The sequence below is a fragment of the Glycine max genome, chromosome 14 (assembly GCF_000004515.6).
Source record: "Glycine max cultivar Williams 82 chromosome 14, Glycine_max_v4.0, whole genome shotgun sequence".
Lineage (NCBI taxonomy): Eukaryota > Viridiplantae > Streptophyta > Magnoliopsida > Fabales > Fabaceae > Glycine > Glycine max.
The window spans coordinates 1,185,507-1,202,402 of record NC_038250.2 but is presented as its reverse complement, the minus strand read 5'-3'; the positions used below and the strand labels follow the sequence as shown (position 1 = coordinate 1,202,402).

The 16,896-nt window shown below is 31.8% G+C and overlaps 2 protein-coding genes across 6 annotated transcripts; one reads left to right on the top strand and one right to left on the bottom strand.

The window, feature by feature from the left end:
- The first annotated feature begins 5,477 nt into the window (after positions 1 to 5,477).
- On the top strand, positions 5,478 to 8,182 carry LOC100781587 (uncharacterized). Of its 2 annotated transcripts, none has more exons than XM_006595642.3 (2): positions 5,478 to 5,871; positions 6,678 to 8,182. In XM_006595642.3, the coding sequence occupies exon 2, from the start codon at positions 6,699 to 6,701 to the stop codon at positions 7,980 to 7,982; it is 1,284 nt and encodes a 427-aa protein (XP_006595705.1). In that variant the 5' UTR covers positions 5,478 to 5,871; positions 6,678 to 6,698; the 3' UTR covers positions 7,983 to 8,182. The 2 variants fall into 2 exon arrangements, with proteins under 2 accessions (XP_006595705.1, XP_006595706.1); XM_006595643.3 differs by having other exon boundaries at positions 5,483 to 5,871; positions 6,660 to 8,182.
- Positions 8,183 to 12,527: 4,345 nt separating this feature from the next.
- LOC100788515 (heterogeneous nuclear ribonucleoprotein 1) lies at positions 12,528 to 16,732 on the bottom strand. Of its 4 annotated transcripts, none has more exons than XR_005888393.1 (5): positions 16,093 to 16,709; positions 15,543 to 15,769; positions 14,046 to 15,246; positions 12,951 to 13,029; positions 12,528 to 12,865 (listed from the first exon to the last, which is right to left on the bottom strand). XR_005888393.1 is itself a non-coding variant. In XM_003544667.4 (4 exons), exons 2-4 carry the CDS (start codon positions 15,762 to 15,764, stop codon positions 13,016 to 13,018), a joined length of 1,437 nt encoding a protein of 478 aa, XP_003544715.1. In that variant the 5' UTR covers positions 16,093 to 16,732; the 3' UTR covers positions 12,528 to 13,015. The 4 variants fall into 4 exon arrangements, 2 of the variants coding, with proteins under 2 accessions (XP_003544715.1, XP_006595704.1); XR_417833.3 differs by having other exon boundaries at positions 15,543 to 15,764; XM_003544667.4 differs by having other exon boundaries at positions 12,528 to 13,029; positions 15,543 to 15,764; positions 16,093 to 16,732.
- Positions 16,733 to 16,896: the final 164 nt, after the last annotated feature.

The following is a 16,896-nucleotide window of genomic DNA, read 5'->3' as shown; positions in this document are numbered from 1 at the left end:
TTTTATCATCATGAACAACGATATTTTGCTTTTTTAAACATCTATTTAATATTTATTATTTTTCTCTCTCTCTTTTTCTTATCATATTATATTATCTATAATATTTATATTTTCTCTTTTTTATCACTCTCACTATGTGTTTACTAACATATTAGTTGTCAAAGTATTATTTTCCTACTGTTATATATTCAATCACGGAATCATTTTTTTTTCTATTTTTCTCTCACGTACACTTAGGTGTTTATCTTTTTCCATATGAAAGATATGGGAGTAGTTAATTACTGGGCGGTGAGGCATGAGTATGTGCTAGTCAGAACGTAGTTTGATTGAAAACGATAATGGGAAATGAACAGTATTTCAATGCATCCTGACTCCTACATATGATTTCAAATTTTCAATAACAGTGTCCAGATTTTGCAACACTTTTTCAGGGTTAAACGTTTACCTTTTATTTGGCACAATAGCATCAATCCACCTTGGCAATTACGCAAAATTATGTAACTAAATGTACAAGGAATAACTATTTTTTCAACTCACAAGCCTACATGATTAGTTTGGAATTATTGAAATTAAAAAGCTCGAGTTTAGTTTCCACCGTCAACAATTTCCTTATGATAAGAATCATGGTTAACGCCGAAATTAATAGCAAATCTTCTGCCATTAAGTGCATTTTTAAATTTTAGTTAAGAGAAAAAAAAAGTTTTTTTTACTCTTAAAACAATAATAATTTTCCTTCTTAATTTTATGCATTAGAATTTATAAAACTAGTTTCTAATATTTATCCAAATATATCCTGAATGAGATAATCTCTTTCAAATCTTTCATCACCTTTATTTTTTCTATTTATGAGAATAAAAAATAGGTGTAAGAGTTTTATAATAACTTATAGGTTTAATTACTTATTTGATCCTTATAATTTTATTATTTATATCTTTTAGTTTTTATAGTTTTAAAATAATTTTTTTAGTCCATATAATTTACATTTTAATTCTATTTTAGTTCTCGTAGTTTGAAAGTGATTTTTTTAGTCCTTATAATTTATACTTTAATTCTTTTTTAGTACTTATAGTTTTGAAGGTAACCTTTTTAATCCTTATATTTTATATTTTAATTTCATTTTAATTCTTACCAATTATAATTAACTACAAAGATATTAATAAGTAATTTGTAACTAATTTATTACAAGATAATTTGTAATAAAAAATAATTGATAATTTATAACTAATTTATAGTTAATTATATATATATATATATATATATATATATATATATAGTAAGAACAAAAAGGTAATTAAAATATAAATTATATGGACTAAAAATATCACTTTCAAATTATAAGAACTAAAAGAAAATTAAAATACAAACTATAAGGACTAAAAATATCACTTTTAAATTATAAAAAATAAAAAAGAATTAAAATATAAATTATAAAAATTAAAAAAATACTTTGAAACTATAGAAAAAATCTTAAAATTATAAAAATCAAATGAGTAACTATAGAAACTAACTTTTATATATATATATATATATATATATATATATATATATATATATATATATATATATATATATATATATATATATATATATATATCATGTTCAACTAACTCTTTTGTCACTCAAAATACCGAATATATATATATATATCATGTTCAACTAACTGACATCGATACAAATCTTTTGTCACTCAAAATACCGAATATATATATATATATATATACATATCATGTTCAACTAACTCACATCGATACAAATCTTTTGTCACTCAAAACACTGAATATATATATATATATATATCATGTTCAACTAACTGACATCGATACAAATCTTTTGTCACTCAAAATACCGAAAAAGAAAGGAAGGAAATTAGAGGCTTGTCCTCCATACATACATTTCAATTCTCTCACGAGTCAATAGTAATCGTAGTTTAATAATTACGTAATTAGCTTTCAAGAAGCCTATATCTTTTTTCTTGAAATGGTACAACTCACTATTAATAATTGACTATGCCATTTGTTCTTATATGCAATGCAACAGCGAATTGCAACAATCAAAAGTCTCACATGGTACCCACATGTCCTTCCAATTCAAAGAAGAAATTAAAATCTATTATATTAATTTAGTATTTATACTAGCTTTATTGGTCAATAATTTTCATTAAGGTGTCTAATATCTGAAAGCTTTGTACGCAAATTACGGCATCCATATACCAACTATATATGTCAAGGATGAAAAAAGAGCATTTGATGAGCAAAAGTAGAAAAGGCACACGAAAGCACTCCAATGCACATCCATCCTTTCCGATCCAAAAGAGAAGGAAAAAAAAGGTAAGATAGCGCCTAAAGATGCGTTAGTTATTATAAATTTTGATATTATTTTAGATTTCAACTGACAAAAAAAAGAGCATGTAAATTTTCATCTTTATCTCTATTATTATTATTATTATTATAATAGGGGACTTGGGTTGGAATTCTTTAAAGCCACGCGTTACATTTAGGAGATTAAGGGAAAATATTCAATCGGTGAAGGGCACGAGTTGTTAATAGTGGTGGGTCACATCTGATTTTAGAACTGAAAAATCTATAATGGATGAAAAATATTTGATAAATTTCAAGAGATATTCTCCAATAATAGACGGTATAGTCCTGCTAAATATACAATTAATTATGATAGTTTGATAAAAATTTGGTAATTTCTTACACCAATAAAATTATACTATATTACGTTACCCAACGTTAGAAGAAGATACAACATCAGAAGCATCTAACTTTTAAGAGAGGATGATCCGAGTATTTGGGAAATCCTCTTTTAAAAACTAGTTGATAAGGAAAAAATAAATATACATTTGAAGTCATGATTTTCTCTCTCTTTTAAATAGGACGGGACGGAAGGTAATATTATTTATTATACTTAAATATGATAAATAATACTATTTTTATTCCTATTTATAAAAAATAAGTTAGAATACAAGATAATATGATGAAAAGAGAGAAGAATAAAAGATATAAATAGTGTTCAAAATAATGAAGTATCCAAATATTATTATCTTATTATAAATAAGAAAATTAAATTAATGAAATTTTGGCAACCACACAATAGAGAGGACAATTTTCTGAAATATTATCGACCAACTCTAATACCTTAATTTATATATATATAAACATATTGATTGATGAAAAAAAAAAATAGAACTAACAATTAAATACTTCACCCAACATTCCATATTACTCAAGAATGTGGGACTTAGAGACCCGTAACACCCAGATTCCTTATCAAAACATCATCGCTTCAGTTGCTATATGTTATTAAGAATGCTTTATATATACATAGATAGTGCTAAAGATGAATTATTGTAGGAGAAAGAAAGTTTAACAAGTAAATACGAAATAAGATAAAAACATAATTTCTTTGAAATTGTTTTACAAAAACGTATTAACGCCATTTGACTTGTCTTCCAAAGACACAATTGAGGGTTGTTGAATAATGAATAGTGAACTAGTGACGCCCCTGTTGTCTACCTCCAAGTCTTTTTTTTCTTTCTTTTAAGGTGAAACCTCTAAGAAGTAATTTTGAGCAGAAGACCCCACCATGATTAATCTTTGATTTTTATGTAAAACTTTGGTGCAAAAGAGTTGCAAAATACATCGGGGAAGCATATGCCATGGGACCCACGAATGAAGAAAAAGGGCAAATTTCTAGAACTAAAGTGCAAAAGCTCTTCTCATGAGTGGGCGACCGATGTCTAATGTTCTAGACTCCTTAGATAACATCAATGCATTTCCTCCACAGGATTTTTTATGATCAAATTTGACTTCATATTTTTCTTCACATTATGTGATTATACATAAAAAGAAAGAGGGTTAATTGATTATTACTTGATATGTAGTTGTAGCTCTATAAGCCCAAGACTCAAGTAATTAAGGTATTTCAGAATAACATGAACCTACTGGCTGAGCAACAATATAATGAGACTGATTGATTGTTCATGTTCATCAAGGTAAAGTCGATTATAAGGGTCTTCATCTATATAGCCATCAAATTCAAATCTTACTGAGATGAAGAGTAGGAAATCTCCCTGGCAAACTCAGGTCCTGAGTGCTCCGATCGAGAACATGTGAAACTTTCAACTACTCGTATGTTTCACAAAAAGTAACTCTTTCAAGTGAGTCCTACTGTGTGGTATACCTTGTTAACATGTGACACTTTTAAAATTATTTTTAGATACCTAAAATAATGTTATTTATTTGTTTGTTTTAAAATAAAAAAAAAGGTTTAAGTGAATATCCAAGTGACACCTACTAGTCTGTGATACTATGTCAGCATGTAACATTTCTAAATTATTTTTAATTCTTAAAATAATGTTATTTTTCTAAATAAACATTAAGAACTTAAAACAATAATTTCATACTATCAAGGATTGAGTGCAGCGGAAGAGACTCATTCTCACAAACTGACAAATCAAGATTGGAATTTCTATTAAAAGAGATATCTTTATTCATTGTTTGTAAGTGTTTCAAATAGAATTGTCTCTAAAAATGATATTTATGAAGAAAAAAACAATGATTTCACATTTAGGAAGGATATATGAAGAAAAAAACATTTCTACAAAAATTAAAATCAAAATTTACTGTTTTTATAAAGATGAAGAACACTAATTTCATATTTTAAAGGAACACAAATTAAAGAATTTTTTATAATAGCTAAAATTAATACTAACTCATTTTTATAAGGACTGAACATAACCGAAATTATAACATGAAAAAGATTTTGTACCCGATGAAAATCAAACTATTCTCTTATAAATTATTTTTCATAAAATTATGTGAAATAAAAAAAAAATATAATGGACATATAGATCAATTGATACATAAATATTTTAACTATTCTAATTAGAATTTTTGATTCCTTAACAGACTCTAAGATATTCTCACATTTATCGGTTTCGACCTTTTTGATAAATTATAAGACTAATTATTATTTCTCATCTTTTCTTTCACAAACTTAATATGTGTTGATAACTAAATTATATTCATCAGTTTCGTAAAAAAAAATCTTAAATACTATATAATTCAAACAAAATTATCTTTTTATAAAATATATGTATAATTTTAAGAGAAAAAAACTACATACTAATAAGTAATAATGTAAAACTATCATCAAATCATAATTTATAATTTATGATAAATTTATTGAGTTTTATAAAATTATCTTAATACAAATGATAATTTATAATTTGATGATAATTTTTTTAAGAATTAAATAACAAATAAAATGATTTTATATTATCTATACACTAACATCACCATTAAACTTTAATTTTAAAAAATACTAAAGGAAGAGGACAGAAATGCACTCACTCAAAGTCGTAGGTGGGGGCAAAAAGAGAAGTGTGGAGCAGAAAAAGAAGAAAGAAAAGTCATAAGCAGCATACCCCACCTCCAACTGCAAAATGCACACAACTCCCTTCTCATTGGTCTGACTCAGCCATTCGCGCGGGGCTGCTGCATCCCCTTCCATTTCCATACCTTATCCTCTCTCTCTCTCTCCCCACACAACAATTGCAATAAATGAGTGCCCTCTGTGTATGCACAGCACCTTATTAATTGCTCATATATACTCTTAACATACATACTCCAAATACACAACAAAATCATAAACCAACACTACAGCACCTCTAGATTTTTATTTTCTTCACTGTTCACACTATTTTCTCCTTTCCTTTCACATTATCCCTTCCCTTTTTTAAACAAGCCATCTTGCTTTTGTTTCTTCTCTTCTCATCACCAACACGGTGTGTGTCCTTCATCCTGGATTAGAGCCACAAACATAACACATTCCGCTTTGACTTTGGAGGCTAAGGGCCTAAGGCAGGTATGTTAAACCACAACAACTTAATCATCTGTGTTTTTAATCAAAGTCTCTCCTTTTTTTTTTGTTTGTTTCCTGTTTCTCTTTGAATTCTTGTGTGTGTCTATTTTTGCTTTAACTGTTTCCCTCCCTTGGATTCTGCTGGTATTTTTTCTGCATAGAGCAGTAGAAAAGAAAAAGCTAGTAGCTTTATTAGAATCTCCTCAAATCTGGCACTACCCTTTATTCTTATTGATAACTTATAAGTTTTGGCCGGCTCTGGGTATCTTAGTATTTATCTAGAAAGCGGAAAGTTTCAATTTTGAAGCTGAGGTTCTGGTTCCTGGGAATTTGTTTTACTCTACTTGGGTTTTGTGGACCTTGATCCTCAATTCCGTGTTTCTCTGCTCTTAGCTATAAAGTTAAGGTTTGAACTGGGGTTGTTGTTTCTGAATTGCCTTCTTTCCTGTTAGTTGACAACTCAAATGACAGTCCTTAGGAGAAATTCAAATTGAAGCTTCCTACTTCTCTTTCACATTTGGGGGTTGAGTGTTGCCTTTCCTTTTTCTATTTTTTTGTTCTTCACAATTCACATACTAAAAATTTTCTCTTTTTTTTTATCTGCTTAAGCCTTCCTAGGCTGCAACTTGTATGGAAGTATTTTCAAGCTGAGTTTTAGCAGTTTTGGTCTTGGAATAGTGAATTTTTAGTTCTTCCTGTTCCTGTTTGAAGTTTGGGTTTAAGTTCAAATAATCATTTGTTGTGTTGGTTTGAAGCTTTGCTTAACATAGAGTGACTTGAATTTGTTGAAGGTTTTTTTGCTTTGTCAGGTTCCCAATCACTGTGATATCATGGAATCCCCACAATCCGTTGTGTCACCATTCAAGAGCTCTGTCTTGGGTGAAGCTGAGAAGTATAGGTCTGATGTTTTCACACAAAGCTCGGGTCCTTTGTCTAAGGACATTGAAGTCAATGGAAAGGAAGCTGCCGTGGTTAATCCAGAGGAATCCATCGGTGTTGTTGATGTTTACATTCATCAGGCTAGGGACATTCATAACATCTGCATATACCACAAGCAAGATGTTTATGCTAAGATTTGCTTGACTAGTAATCCTGAGAATTCTGTCTCTACCAAGACTATCAATGGAGGAGGAAGGAACCCCGTGTTTAATGAGAATCTTCGTCTAAGTGTTAGGACTGTTGATTCTGCTGTCAAATGTGAAATTTGGATGCTGAGCAGGGTGAAGAATTATCTGGAAGATCAGTTGCTTGGTTTTGCTTTGGTGCCTTTGTCTGAAGTACTGGTGAAGGATGGAAAACTAGAGAAAGAGTTCTCTCTTTCTTCAACTGATTTATTCCATTCCCCGGCTGGTTTTGTTCAATTGTCTCTTGCTTACACCGGTGCTTCACCTGATGTTATGGCGATTTCTGCAATGCCTACTGAGTTGGCCACAAATGGCACCGAGAAGGACTCAGAATCATGCGAGTCACTGGCCAGAGATTTGGACAAAATTGAATTCCCAGATCCAAAAATTGTAAATGAAGACCACTGGATGGTTTCGGAATACTTTGGCATTCCATGTGAGGAGAGCCAGTGTTCTGATAGCTTGACCACTACTGATACTGAAAATCTTAGTTCTGAAGCAGGTGTTCAGATTGTGGAGAGCTTCTCAGCATGCAGTGTTGAATCTGTCCAACCTCCTAAGGCTGATTCTCCACCCAGCAGTGTGTCAACAAATGGGGTTTCATCTCCTTCAGTGGCTGCAAGCTCAGACTCATCTGATGTTGCTGCTTCCAAGTCTCCCAGTCAGGAACAAGTTTCAGCCACCAAAGAGAAAAATGGGGATGTCAAAGATGGTGGGAGTGATTCCTCAAATGGGGTGCTGAATGAGTCATTCCCTAAGCCTGTTGTGACTGTTAACATCGAGCCGGAGCCGAATGTGGTGCAGCAGGATTTTGTAGATATGTACATGAAAAGCATGCAGCAATTCACCGAGTCATTGGCGAAAATGAAGCTTCCTATGGACTTTGAAAGTGGACCAACTAGTTCAGGAAACTCTAGCTCTGAACAGAAGATACAGACACCAAAGAGCACTAACTCCCGTGTGTTTTATGGAAGCAGGGCTTTCTTCTGAACTTTGGATCAAGGGAAATACTTTCAGGTGACTTAGATTTTAGAATGAAAACTGATATCAGTAGTGAATGAAATAATGCACTGTCCAGTGGGATTCTCGCTTCTGTACTTGTTGATCTGTTATAGGTAACAGGGAATCTTAACTTTGTACTCTCACAGGCTTGGTCCTATCTTAACTGCTAAATGAACTTTTTTCTGTCATGTGTTTCTTTTTGTTTTGGATGTCAATATTTTGTGAAAGGTTCATGCTGTGGATAATCACGAGTGGTACTAACATGGTCCCCACGTTCACATGGCGAATACTAAAGTTGATGGAGGGACCAAATCATTTATGATTTTGATTTCTTCTATTTCACACGAACAAGAGTACCGTACAGCATCATGGATCTGCTTTTCTTTTTCGTGATATGGGCATTAAGCCTACATTCTTTTATCCAAGTTCAACAACTCTGGATTTTTGGAATGATTAACGAAAATGAATTACTCCTAAAATTTGAGGTTTTGTACTCAATTTTGGATTTTTGGAATGATGGTGTTTTGAGGTTTTGGAATTACTCCTAAAGTCGATGTCCTTCTCCCTTCATAGTATCCAGTCATCCTCAGTTGCGAAGATTGGAAAAGGGAAACAGTGATCATGGTGGAGGTGAACGGCATGAGTGCAAGACAAGAAGGGTATAATCCAAAAAAGATATTATTTCAGTTTGGAATCCTCTGGCTAGTCTCATTTATTTTAACCATTGGTTATGAAGAGTACCCAATCCTTTCTGAAAAACTCATGAAAACTATGGTGTGATGGCCAAGATTCTTGTAGTTTGAAAAGTAGTAATTTGTTGTATACATAAGCCACTTAAAAAAGAATTTGTAGTAACCAAGCCAACCCGAGCAATGCAGGGTAATGCATAGCTCACTAACTAGTTATAGGTATAAGCTCAAATTGTAAATCTAAAGTCATTTTCCCAACTTGGTATTCTCGAAAAAATACACCATGAATATGTAACACAAAGCCCTCCATAGAAAAGAAAGTGGTAACACATAGGACCTAAAAAGTAAATGCTAAAACAGAAGACCTAATAAAAGTAAGCAAAAGTATGAGGAAATCATGATTCTTTTAGAATAATAATTAACTTTTTTTTATATAGATCACAACTATCTTCTACTCGTCGATTTTTTTATTTAAATTAATAAATTAAAAAATATTTCTTTTATAACTGTTTAATCAAATTTTTTTAAATTTTTTTTATAACTGTTTAGTCAAAATTACAAAAATACTTATATTTTTATGCAATTTTTCTTTGGCTTTAAAATATTTTTTATTTTTAAAAAAATATTTGATTTAGGAAAAGAAAAAATTATATTTATTTAAACTTTACCCTCATCTCTTATAATCTTTAATACATAAAATAAGAGATTATTAATTAATGGAATGAGAATATTTTAATAAAGAATAATTTAGTTTTTTTAAAATGTTTTCATACATACCAAATAAAGATTTGTAAACGTCAATTTCTATTTTCGAATTATGAAAATCAGCATAAAATGTGTATGAAAATATGTCTATGGAAGAAACGAATCTCTTAAATAAATATTAGTATGTTTAGCGTTTGACTTTAAGCCGAGTGATATGTTATGGCTAACAATATGTAGTACTTTATCACTACTACTATTATAATTTATATGTTTACAAAACATTTTTACATGACTCGTCCGTCAATGAAACAATTCTATTTGTAAGCTGTGGAACAAATTGTTACTCCTGTCACAACTTTACAGAGAAAGTCTTATATCAAGTAAAAGGTGGATGAACTTTAATCATAATTAGATAATTTGGTTTTTTTTTTTATAATAATGTAGAATATAATGTTTGATTTAACCATAGTGTTTGAACAATTATGGTGTGTGCGATGGGGACCATATCAAGATGACAAATTGGGAGCCCAAGGGAAGCAGAAGTTGTAGACTTGTTGTAACAACTCATTTGTGGCATCAATTATGATACCATATATTTGATTGCTTGCAATTCTAAAGGTCCTACCACAAAGATTCAACCAGCCTAAGCCTATGATCACAAAACTTAAACAAACACACACGGCATGGCCCCAATCCCATGAGGAAAAGCATTTGCTGGCAAAGACAGACACAAACAGAAAAGCTTACAAGAATGCCTCTCCCTGTACAACCCAATGTAGAGTATAAGAATGTTGCTTGTTTTGACTGCTGACACTTTAAGGTTATGGCAACTCTATAACCAAGCTTATTCGATAAGAATAATTGATTGATGAACAAACACTGTAAATAATTTTTACATTGTTATTTGATTGATTGGCATTTTTACATTGTTAGCTGATTCAAAATAAGGTTATAGCAATTATACCAAATTTTTGGTTGACATTTTTCAATGCTTAAACACGATTGATAGGAGAGAGATTTTTTTTTTCCCAATAATCATGATTTTTGAAAATTATGAATTTTAAGAATTATATTTTCTAAGAAATTTATTTAAGATTCCAATAACCAACCAAAGAGTTATATGATATTTTTACTACATTAAATAATTTAATAAAGATACATTAAATAATTTAATAAAGAGTAAGAAGATATTTTCACTGTATTAAAAGAAAAATTACTTGTGAAAATAAGATTTTTACCTTTTTTCCATTGAAAAGTTTTCATGGAAAACTAATTAAAAAAATATTGTTAAAAAATATCCTTTCCCAATAATTATTTTTTAAAAATTGATACCTAACATGAAAAATTAAGTTTTCTAACCTTTGATTTCCAGAAAACCAAAAAAATTTCCCCTACCAAAGTCCTCTTACAGTTAGTTTAGAAAAAAAATGGAAAGGATGAAAAACACCAAATTATTTATTCTTTTCTTTGTTTGGAGCACTTAGAAAAAGAGAAAGAAGGAACAAAAAGCATGGGCTCACACACTAATAATTCGTCCAAATGTGAAAAGAAAGGGAGAGGAAAGTTTATTTAAACAGACTTAAATACCCTTATTTTTTTCTATATTATTTTTCCTCTTCAAAATGGAAGGAACAAAAAGCATAGAACCTAGCACCTACACACTTCGATAATGCCTCCGAATGTGAAAAGAAAGGGGAAGGAATTCATGCTTAAATAACTACAACACTGGACCTGTGCTTTGCAAGGTCAATGAAAAAGTAATTAATAAAAAAATTGCAATTTGCAAAGAGATAAAGAGAGAGAAAAAATAAATTGTAAAAGTTGGCACAAAATGGTGACACGTGTCTAATTTTTGTATACTTTTTATGTAAATATAAATAAAGATTCAATTACTCTTGTTTTGTGCATAATTTTTTTATTAGATATATTTATGTCATTTTTATATTCATATTTTTTTATTTCATGCTTTTCTTAAAAATCAAACAAGAGAAGAAAAATTTGCAAAATCATCTCAATTTTCACTCTTTTCTTTCCTTTCACTTTTATTTCCTAAGCCAAACACATTTTAGTGCATATAAATTAAACTCATTCAATAAATAAGTTGAAAGAGACAAACAGATCTAACTGCAGTGATTTACATTTCATTAATACGAGATATATAGAAAGTTTCAAATATCCATTGAAATTGATTAAAAAGTATTAATTTAATTTGATATAAAAGCTCAAAAAAGGTTATAAAATGAAAAAAGAAATACACAAGAATGTCCCGATGTAAGCCTAAGGCATATTGCTTTTGAAAATAATTATGGTATCATATATTTCAATATCCCCAACATCCTTATTTATGGAGCCTCAAATTCATTCATGCATTGTTTTCCAATTCAAACTTCCAAGGAGTTCTAAAACGAAACATTGTTATCATCCATGATTTTATCATTGCCAGTTTGCCACACGCTATTGTCTTCAAATTAATAAAGATTCCACCATATGTCTACAACCACAACCTTCAACATAATTGAGGCATGTGCATTTACATGGATTTGCATGTGGCAATCGTCTAAAATCTCCAACACAGGCTTGCATGGCTTAGAATAATGATATTCTACCCAAGTATTGTACTAATAATTGTGCACATCCAAGTTAATATAAGCTGTTTAATAGCTAAAACTATGAATATATATAGTTATATACAATTTTGTGTGTGTCCTCTGTGGAGAGAGAGAGAGGGGACCACATTGTAATGGGGGGGGGGGGGGGGGGTTCAGGGGAAAACTGAAAGTGATACAAGACAAATCTGATCCATATAAGGATAAGAGTTAGCATGACCACACACAAATTCTATCTTAAGATCCAAATCCGAATTGTAAGAAACAAACAAAAAACTAGAAAACTTACTATTTAGTATTTACTATTGACAAACATAAGCTACCAAAAATAATTGAACCATGCTGCCTTATTTTAACCAATCAATTTTGTTCCATAAATAGATGCTATAACATGCTCAACATTTTCACCACAAAGTTACAAAAACCAAACAGGAGAGAAAGCAACTATTATTATGAATAGAGTCGTAATATCAGCAGGAACCAAATTTGGAATGCAACAATAAACCAAAGTATAAAGTTGTATAACAAAAGTCTAACAAAAAATAATATCTGTCCATTAACTAATTATTTGATGGGGGATCCAAGATGGGTACCCCTCTAATGTATCAAACCTGATAAATCAAACTGAACATCACTTACAATTTGATCAGAAACATGTCCCATGAAAAAGATGGTGACAAGAACAAACAGCTTTGCCAAGCATTACAGTGGCAAAAAAAAATTCAAAAATTAATAAACTATCATTAAGCATACTAACGATGATGGTGCACCTTTCCAGCAATGCACAATTAAACTACTGGAACCAATCTTCCTGAGTATATCCCGCAATCTGATGTTACACCTCAATCAAATTCCAAGAAAGGAACCTAGCCTTGAAAAATAAAGACAAAAAAAATCCCAAACCTTACACAAAAAACACTTGTAACTGATTTAGCTTCTGTATGATTTCACAATACCTCGTTTTCTTTAACCAGTTTCCCTTGATCTACTGTTACCATAACATATCCAATTAACATATCTCCTAAGCAGCAATTCCTGAAACAAGTAGACATGCAACAAAAGAAAATAAGAATACAATGAAGTTGAACCAGAACAGGTAAAAAACGTAACGGAAATACTCAAATGCCAACCCTTTCACAACATTATAATACAAGAAAGTATAATCAAACATCATTTTCACTAACGAATCAAAGGGGTGTAATCTACGTCTATATTTTGTTTTACAGTTTGAAGCTCTTAAATCCTAATTATTGAGAAAATAATCATACTCAATTAACAAGAATGAGTAATCTATGCCTACATCTCTAGCACCTTGCAAGTCAGTATAACTTCACATGAAACATCAAATTTGAATATCTTTAAATGAAAGTAATCAAGAAGCTCAGGCATTATTACAACAAGCTAAGGGCATACTTGGTTTGAGAATATTTCTTCTTTTTTCTTTTTGTTTTCACTAATAATTAAAAAAATGTTACTTTGTTTTTACTTTATTCCTGTTTTCAAAGATTTGCACAAGAAATGGTGAAAACATTTCTTTTATAGAAAATATAACTTCTCAGTTGTTTTCACTATTTCCTATATAAATATTTGAAAACATAAAATAAAGTAGAAATTAAGTGATATTTTAGTAATCACAAGCGAAAATAAGAAATGAGAACATAAAATGTTTTCTCAAACAAACCACAGAGGCCCTAATATACTTTTAGACTGTAGTAAGAATTTACAATGACAACATCAAGAATTCAGGAATAAATGAAACATGTCAATAAAGTCAGGAACCTAGGGTGTTTGGTATAATTAAAAGACATGAATAATGCTTCCATGTTATGTTTATCTATATTCACAATTACAAACATGATGATCACAAGCTTAAAGGCAAATGTAACAGCACAGACTTAGTTTTCAACTTCCTTCAGTACAATTCCTATTCTAAAACATAGAAAGTCCAAAACACACAATTGGCTTTATGAAAAATGGAAATAAACAACAGACAGTGTATAAACTATGATCTAATTTTCTACAGGAGATAAGAATGTAGCCAAAGATCTTACCTCTATTAGTTTGTCTACTTATTACATTGTAGTTTCCAATAAAACCATCAGAACTCTTTACTGGATCATCTGAAGCTATACCACCAAGTCCACCGTAACCAAACGAACCAGAAGCATCTATCTCAGAAGCAGCAGACCGCCAAGTTGAGTCACTGTAAACTGAACCATTGCGGTACAAGTTCCCATAGGATCCTTCATAATCACCAGTTGGTGCAGTAAATGTTGAGGATTGAGGCACACTTGGGCTGCTGTTCCTTCCATACCCTCCACCTCCTAAACTGATGTTGTTATCTCCACCATCATAAGAGTTACCCCAAGTACTATACCCAGTGGCAGCCCCTCCACCCTGGGTTGGAACTGATGGACCCCAATTGGTGCCACCATTTCCAATTGAAACACCAAAAGCCCCACTTCCAGATCCCAAGTAAGCGCCAGGGCTGACTGGACTATTGGCAGCATTGTTCTGGCCCCCATTTCCCCAAACACTCCGGGAAGCTGAGTTCATAAGAGAATCGCTTCTCCCATTGCCCCCGCTATTGCCAATAGGAGTGGTATATCTGTTAGAGTTGCCATTGTTGAAAGGACTCATCCGAGCGTATCCCAGACTGCCACCATAACTGGAAGTCCCTCCATAGCTTGGGTTCAATCCTAAATCCAAATTCACTCCCATTCCATAACCACTGGAGCCAAATGGGCTAAACCCACTTCTGGCACTAGTAAGAGGACTAAACCTTCCATCCATCCTGACTCCATAACCTCCAATTGGATTCATATTGAAACCCTGAGCATAACTATTTAGGAAGCCACTGGTCCTATTCAAACCATAGTTATATCCTATCAATGGGCTTCGGGTAGGTCCAGGGGAAAGCTCTTTAGGAACTGCCCTCTTGACCTCAACCATCTTCCCATTGAGTTCATGAAATGTCTTATAAAGAACTCTGTCCACAGCTTCTTCTGAATCATAAGTGATGAAGCCAAAACCTCTTGGCCTCTGGGTATTGTGATCATACATTACAACAACATCAGCTATTGTACCAAACTGATCAAAGTACTTCTTAAAGTCACTCTCTGTGATTGTTGATGGTAAACCTCCAACAAAAATCTTTTTGGTGCGTCCAGGACTCGGAGATCCATGGATGCTACCAGACTGTCTGTTTATAGTTTGCTGATCATCCCTAGGAACAGCTTTCTTAGCTTCAACCTGCAAATTGACAGCACAACACACATGGATCAAATCTGCAAGTCATTTTCAGCTTCCTGTCCTATAAGAAAAGAGTTCAAGCTTAATCCAATGCAGCCATAAAAATCCAAGCACCAATTTGGCTGAATGGAGCCAAAAAGAGCATGATTTATATCACACCAACATAGTAGAAAATATAAAAGTAGGGACACAATGATCTCTATCAGAAACATAAATTTAGCTAGGTCCCATCACTGCCCATCCAAATAACATGTATACTGACATAATGCTTAGCAAATCTATGATGAAAAACTCACTGTGCGGCCATCAATTATGTGCTTATCCATAATGACTCTCTCTGCAGCAGAAGGATCAGCAAAGACAACAAAACCGAAACCACGAGCGCGGCCTGTTGTCCGATCTCTCATGATCACAGCCTCTATCACCTCTCCATATTTCCCAAAATATTCTTTGAGACGTTCGTCATCGGTGTCCCAGGAAATTCCCCCAATGAAGAGCTTGCCAAGATCCGACTCCATCTGTTCTGTCACCAACCATGCCCAGTTAACCATTAATCACTCATTTCATCAAACAAATCCAATCCAACCACTCTTATTGAATCAAAATTCTCATGCCAAACCAAAAAAACAATATAACAAAAAAAATTAGAAATTCCAATACACACAATCTAGGTTCTAGATTATTCAGTGATGGGAAAAGTTCCAGTCCCAGAACCAATCTAAATGCATAGCTGATTGAATAATGCATAATTGAGCTAAATCACCAGAAAGATTCCATTTTTCATGAGCAAAAACAAAGCAAAATGATCAGAAATGCAGATTAGATAAATCTGTGAAGAAAGGTCACCTTATGTTGAATCTCAGACAGAACCCAGTGGGTGCTTCAATCAGATACGAAGTGGGTTATGCCAAATTCGATCTAAGAGAATCGGATCTTAGGAGCATCAATAATAAAAACTGAACCAAAATATCTAATCCAGCAAAGAGAGAAAACAAAGCAGCTATGTTTTTTTTTTTATTTTTGTTTTTAATGTTTTTTAGTTTTTTTTTCTTTTCTGGGATCAGAGAAGAAGAAATTGAGAGAAGGCGAAGAGATCAAAGGAAAAAGAGAGGAACCCAGATGGGGAATTCACCATCCAAAGATGAATGGTTGGTGATAGAAACAAAAGAAACTAATAATAATAAAAATAATAATGAGAGGTCATGTGAAAATTTGAATGGCAGGGAAAACTAAGAATGAGAATGAAAACAGAGGATGTGGTGTCATCCCCCCTCTCTCTCCTGCTTTGCTTTCTTATCTTGTTGCTTGCTTCAACTAGGTACCCTTAATTAAATCAAAAGAAATGGAATTTGAAGCAAAGATGGGCAAAACACAGTCACAATTTATATATAAATAGAAGATATATTTTTAAAAGAGAGAGAGAAGACAGACACACTGCAAATCGTGCAAGAATATTTGGAGCCAGCAAATGACAACAGATCATGGTGTTTTTAAAAATTCAATAAATTCAACTATATATAAAGGGAAAATGTAAATCACCTAATTACTTGTTTAAATAAATAATATGAATTTTCATAAAAGAAATTAATGTGAATATATATAGATGCAGTGGAGTTGTTGAACAAATTGTAACAAACTAAATCCAACCTA

Bases quoted from the DNA above. Each gene is read 5' to 3' on its own strand.
- LOC100781587 (XM_006595642.3), top strand. From the start codon at position 6,699: ATGGAATCCCCACAATCCGTTGTGTCACCATTCAAGAGCTCTGTCTTG.
- LOC100788515 (XM_003544667.4), bottom strand. From the start codon at position 15,764: ATGGAGTCGGATCTTGGCAAGCTCTTCATTGGGGGAATTTCCTGGGAC. The intron at 15,247-15,542 runs GTGAGTTTTTCA...GTCAATTTGCAG, and splicing joins ACATAATTGATGGCCGCACA to GTTGAAGCTAAGAAAGCTGT.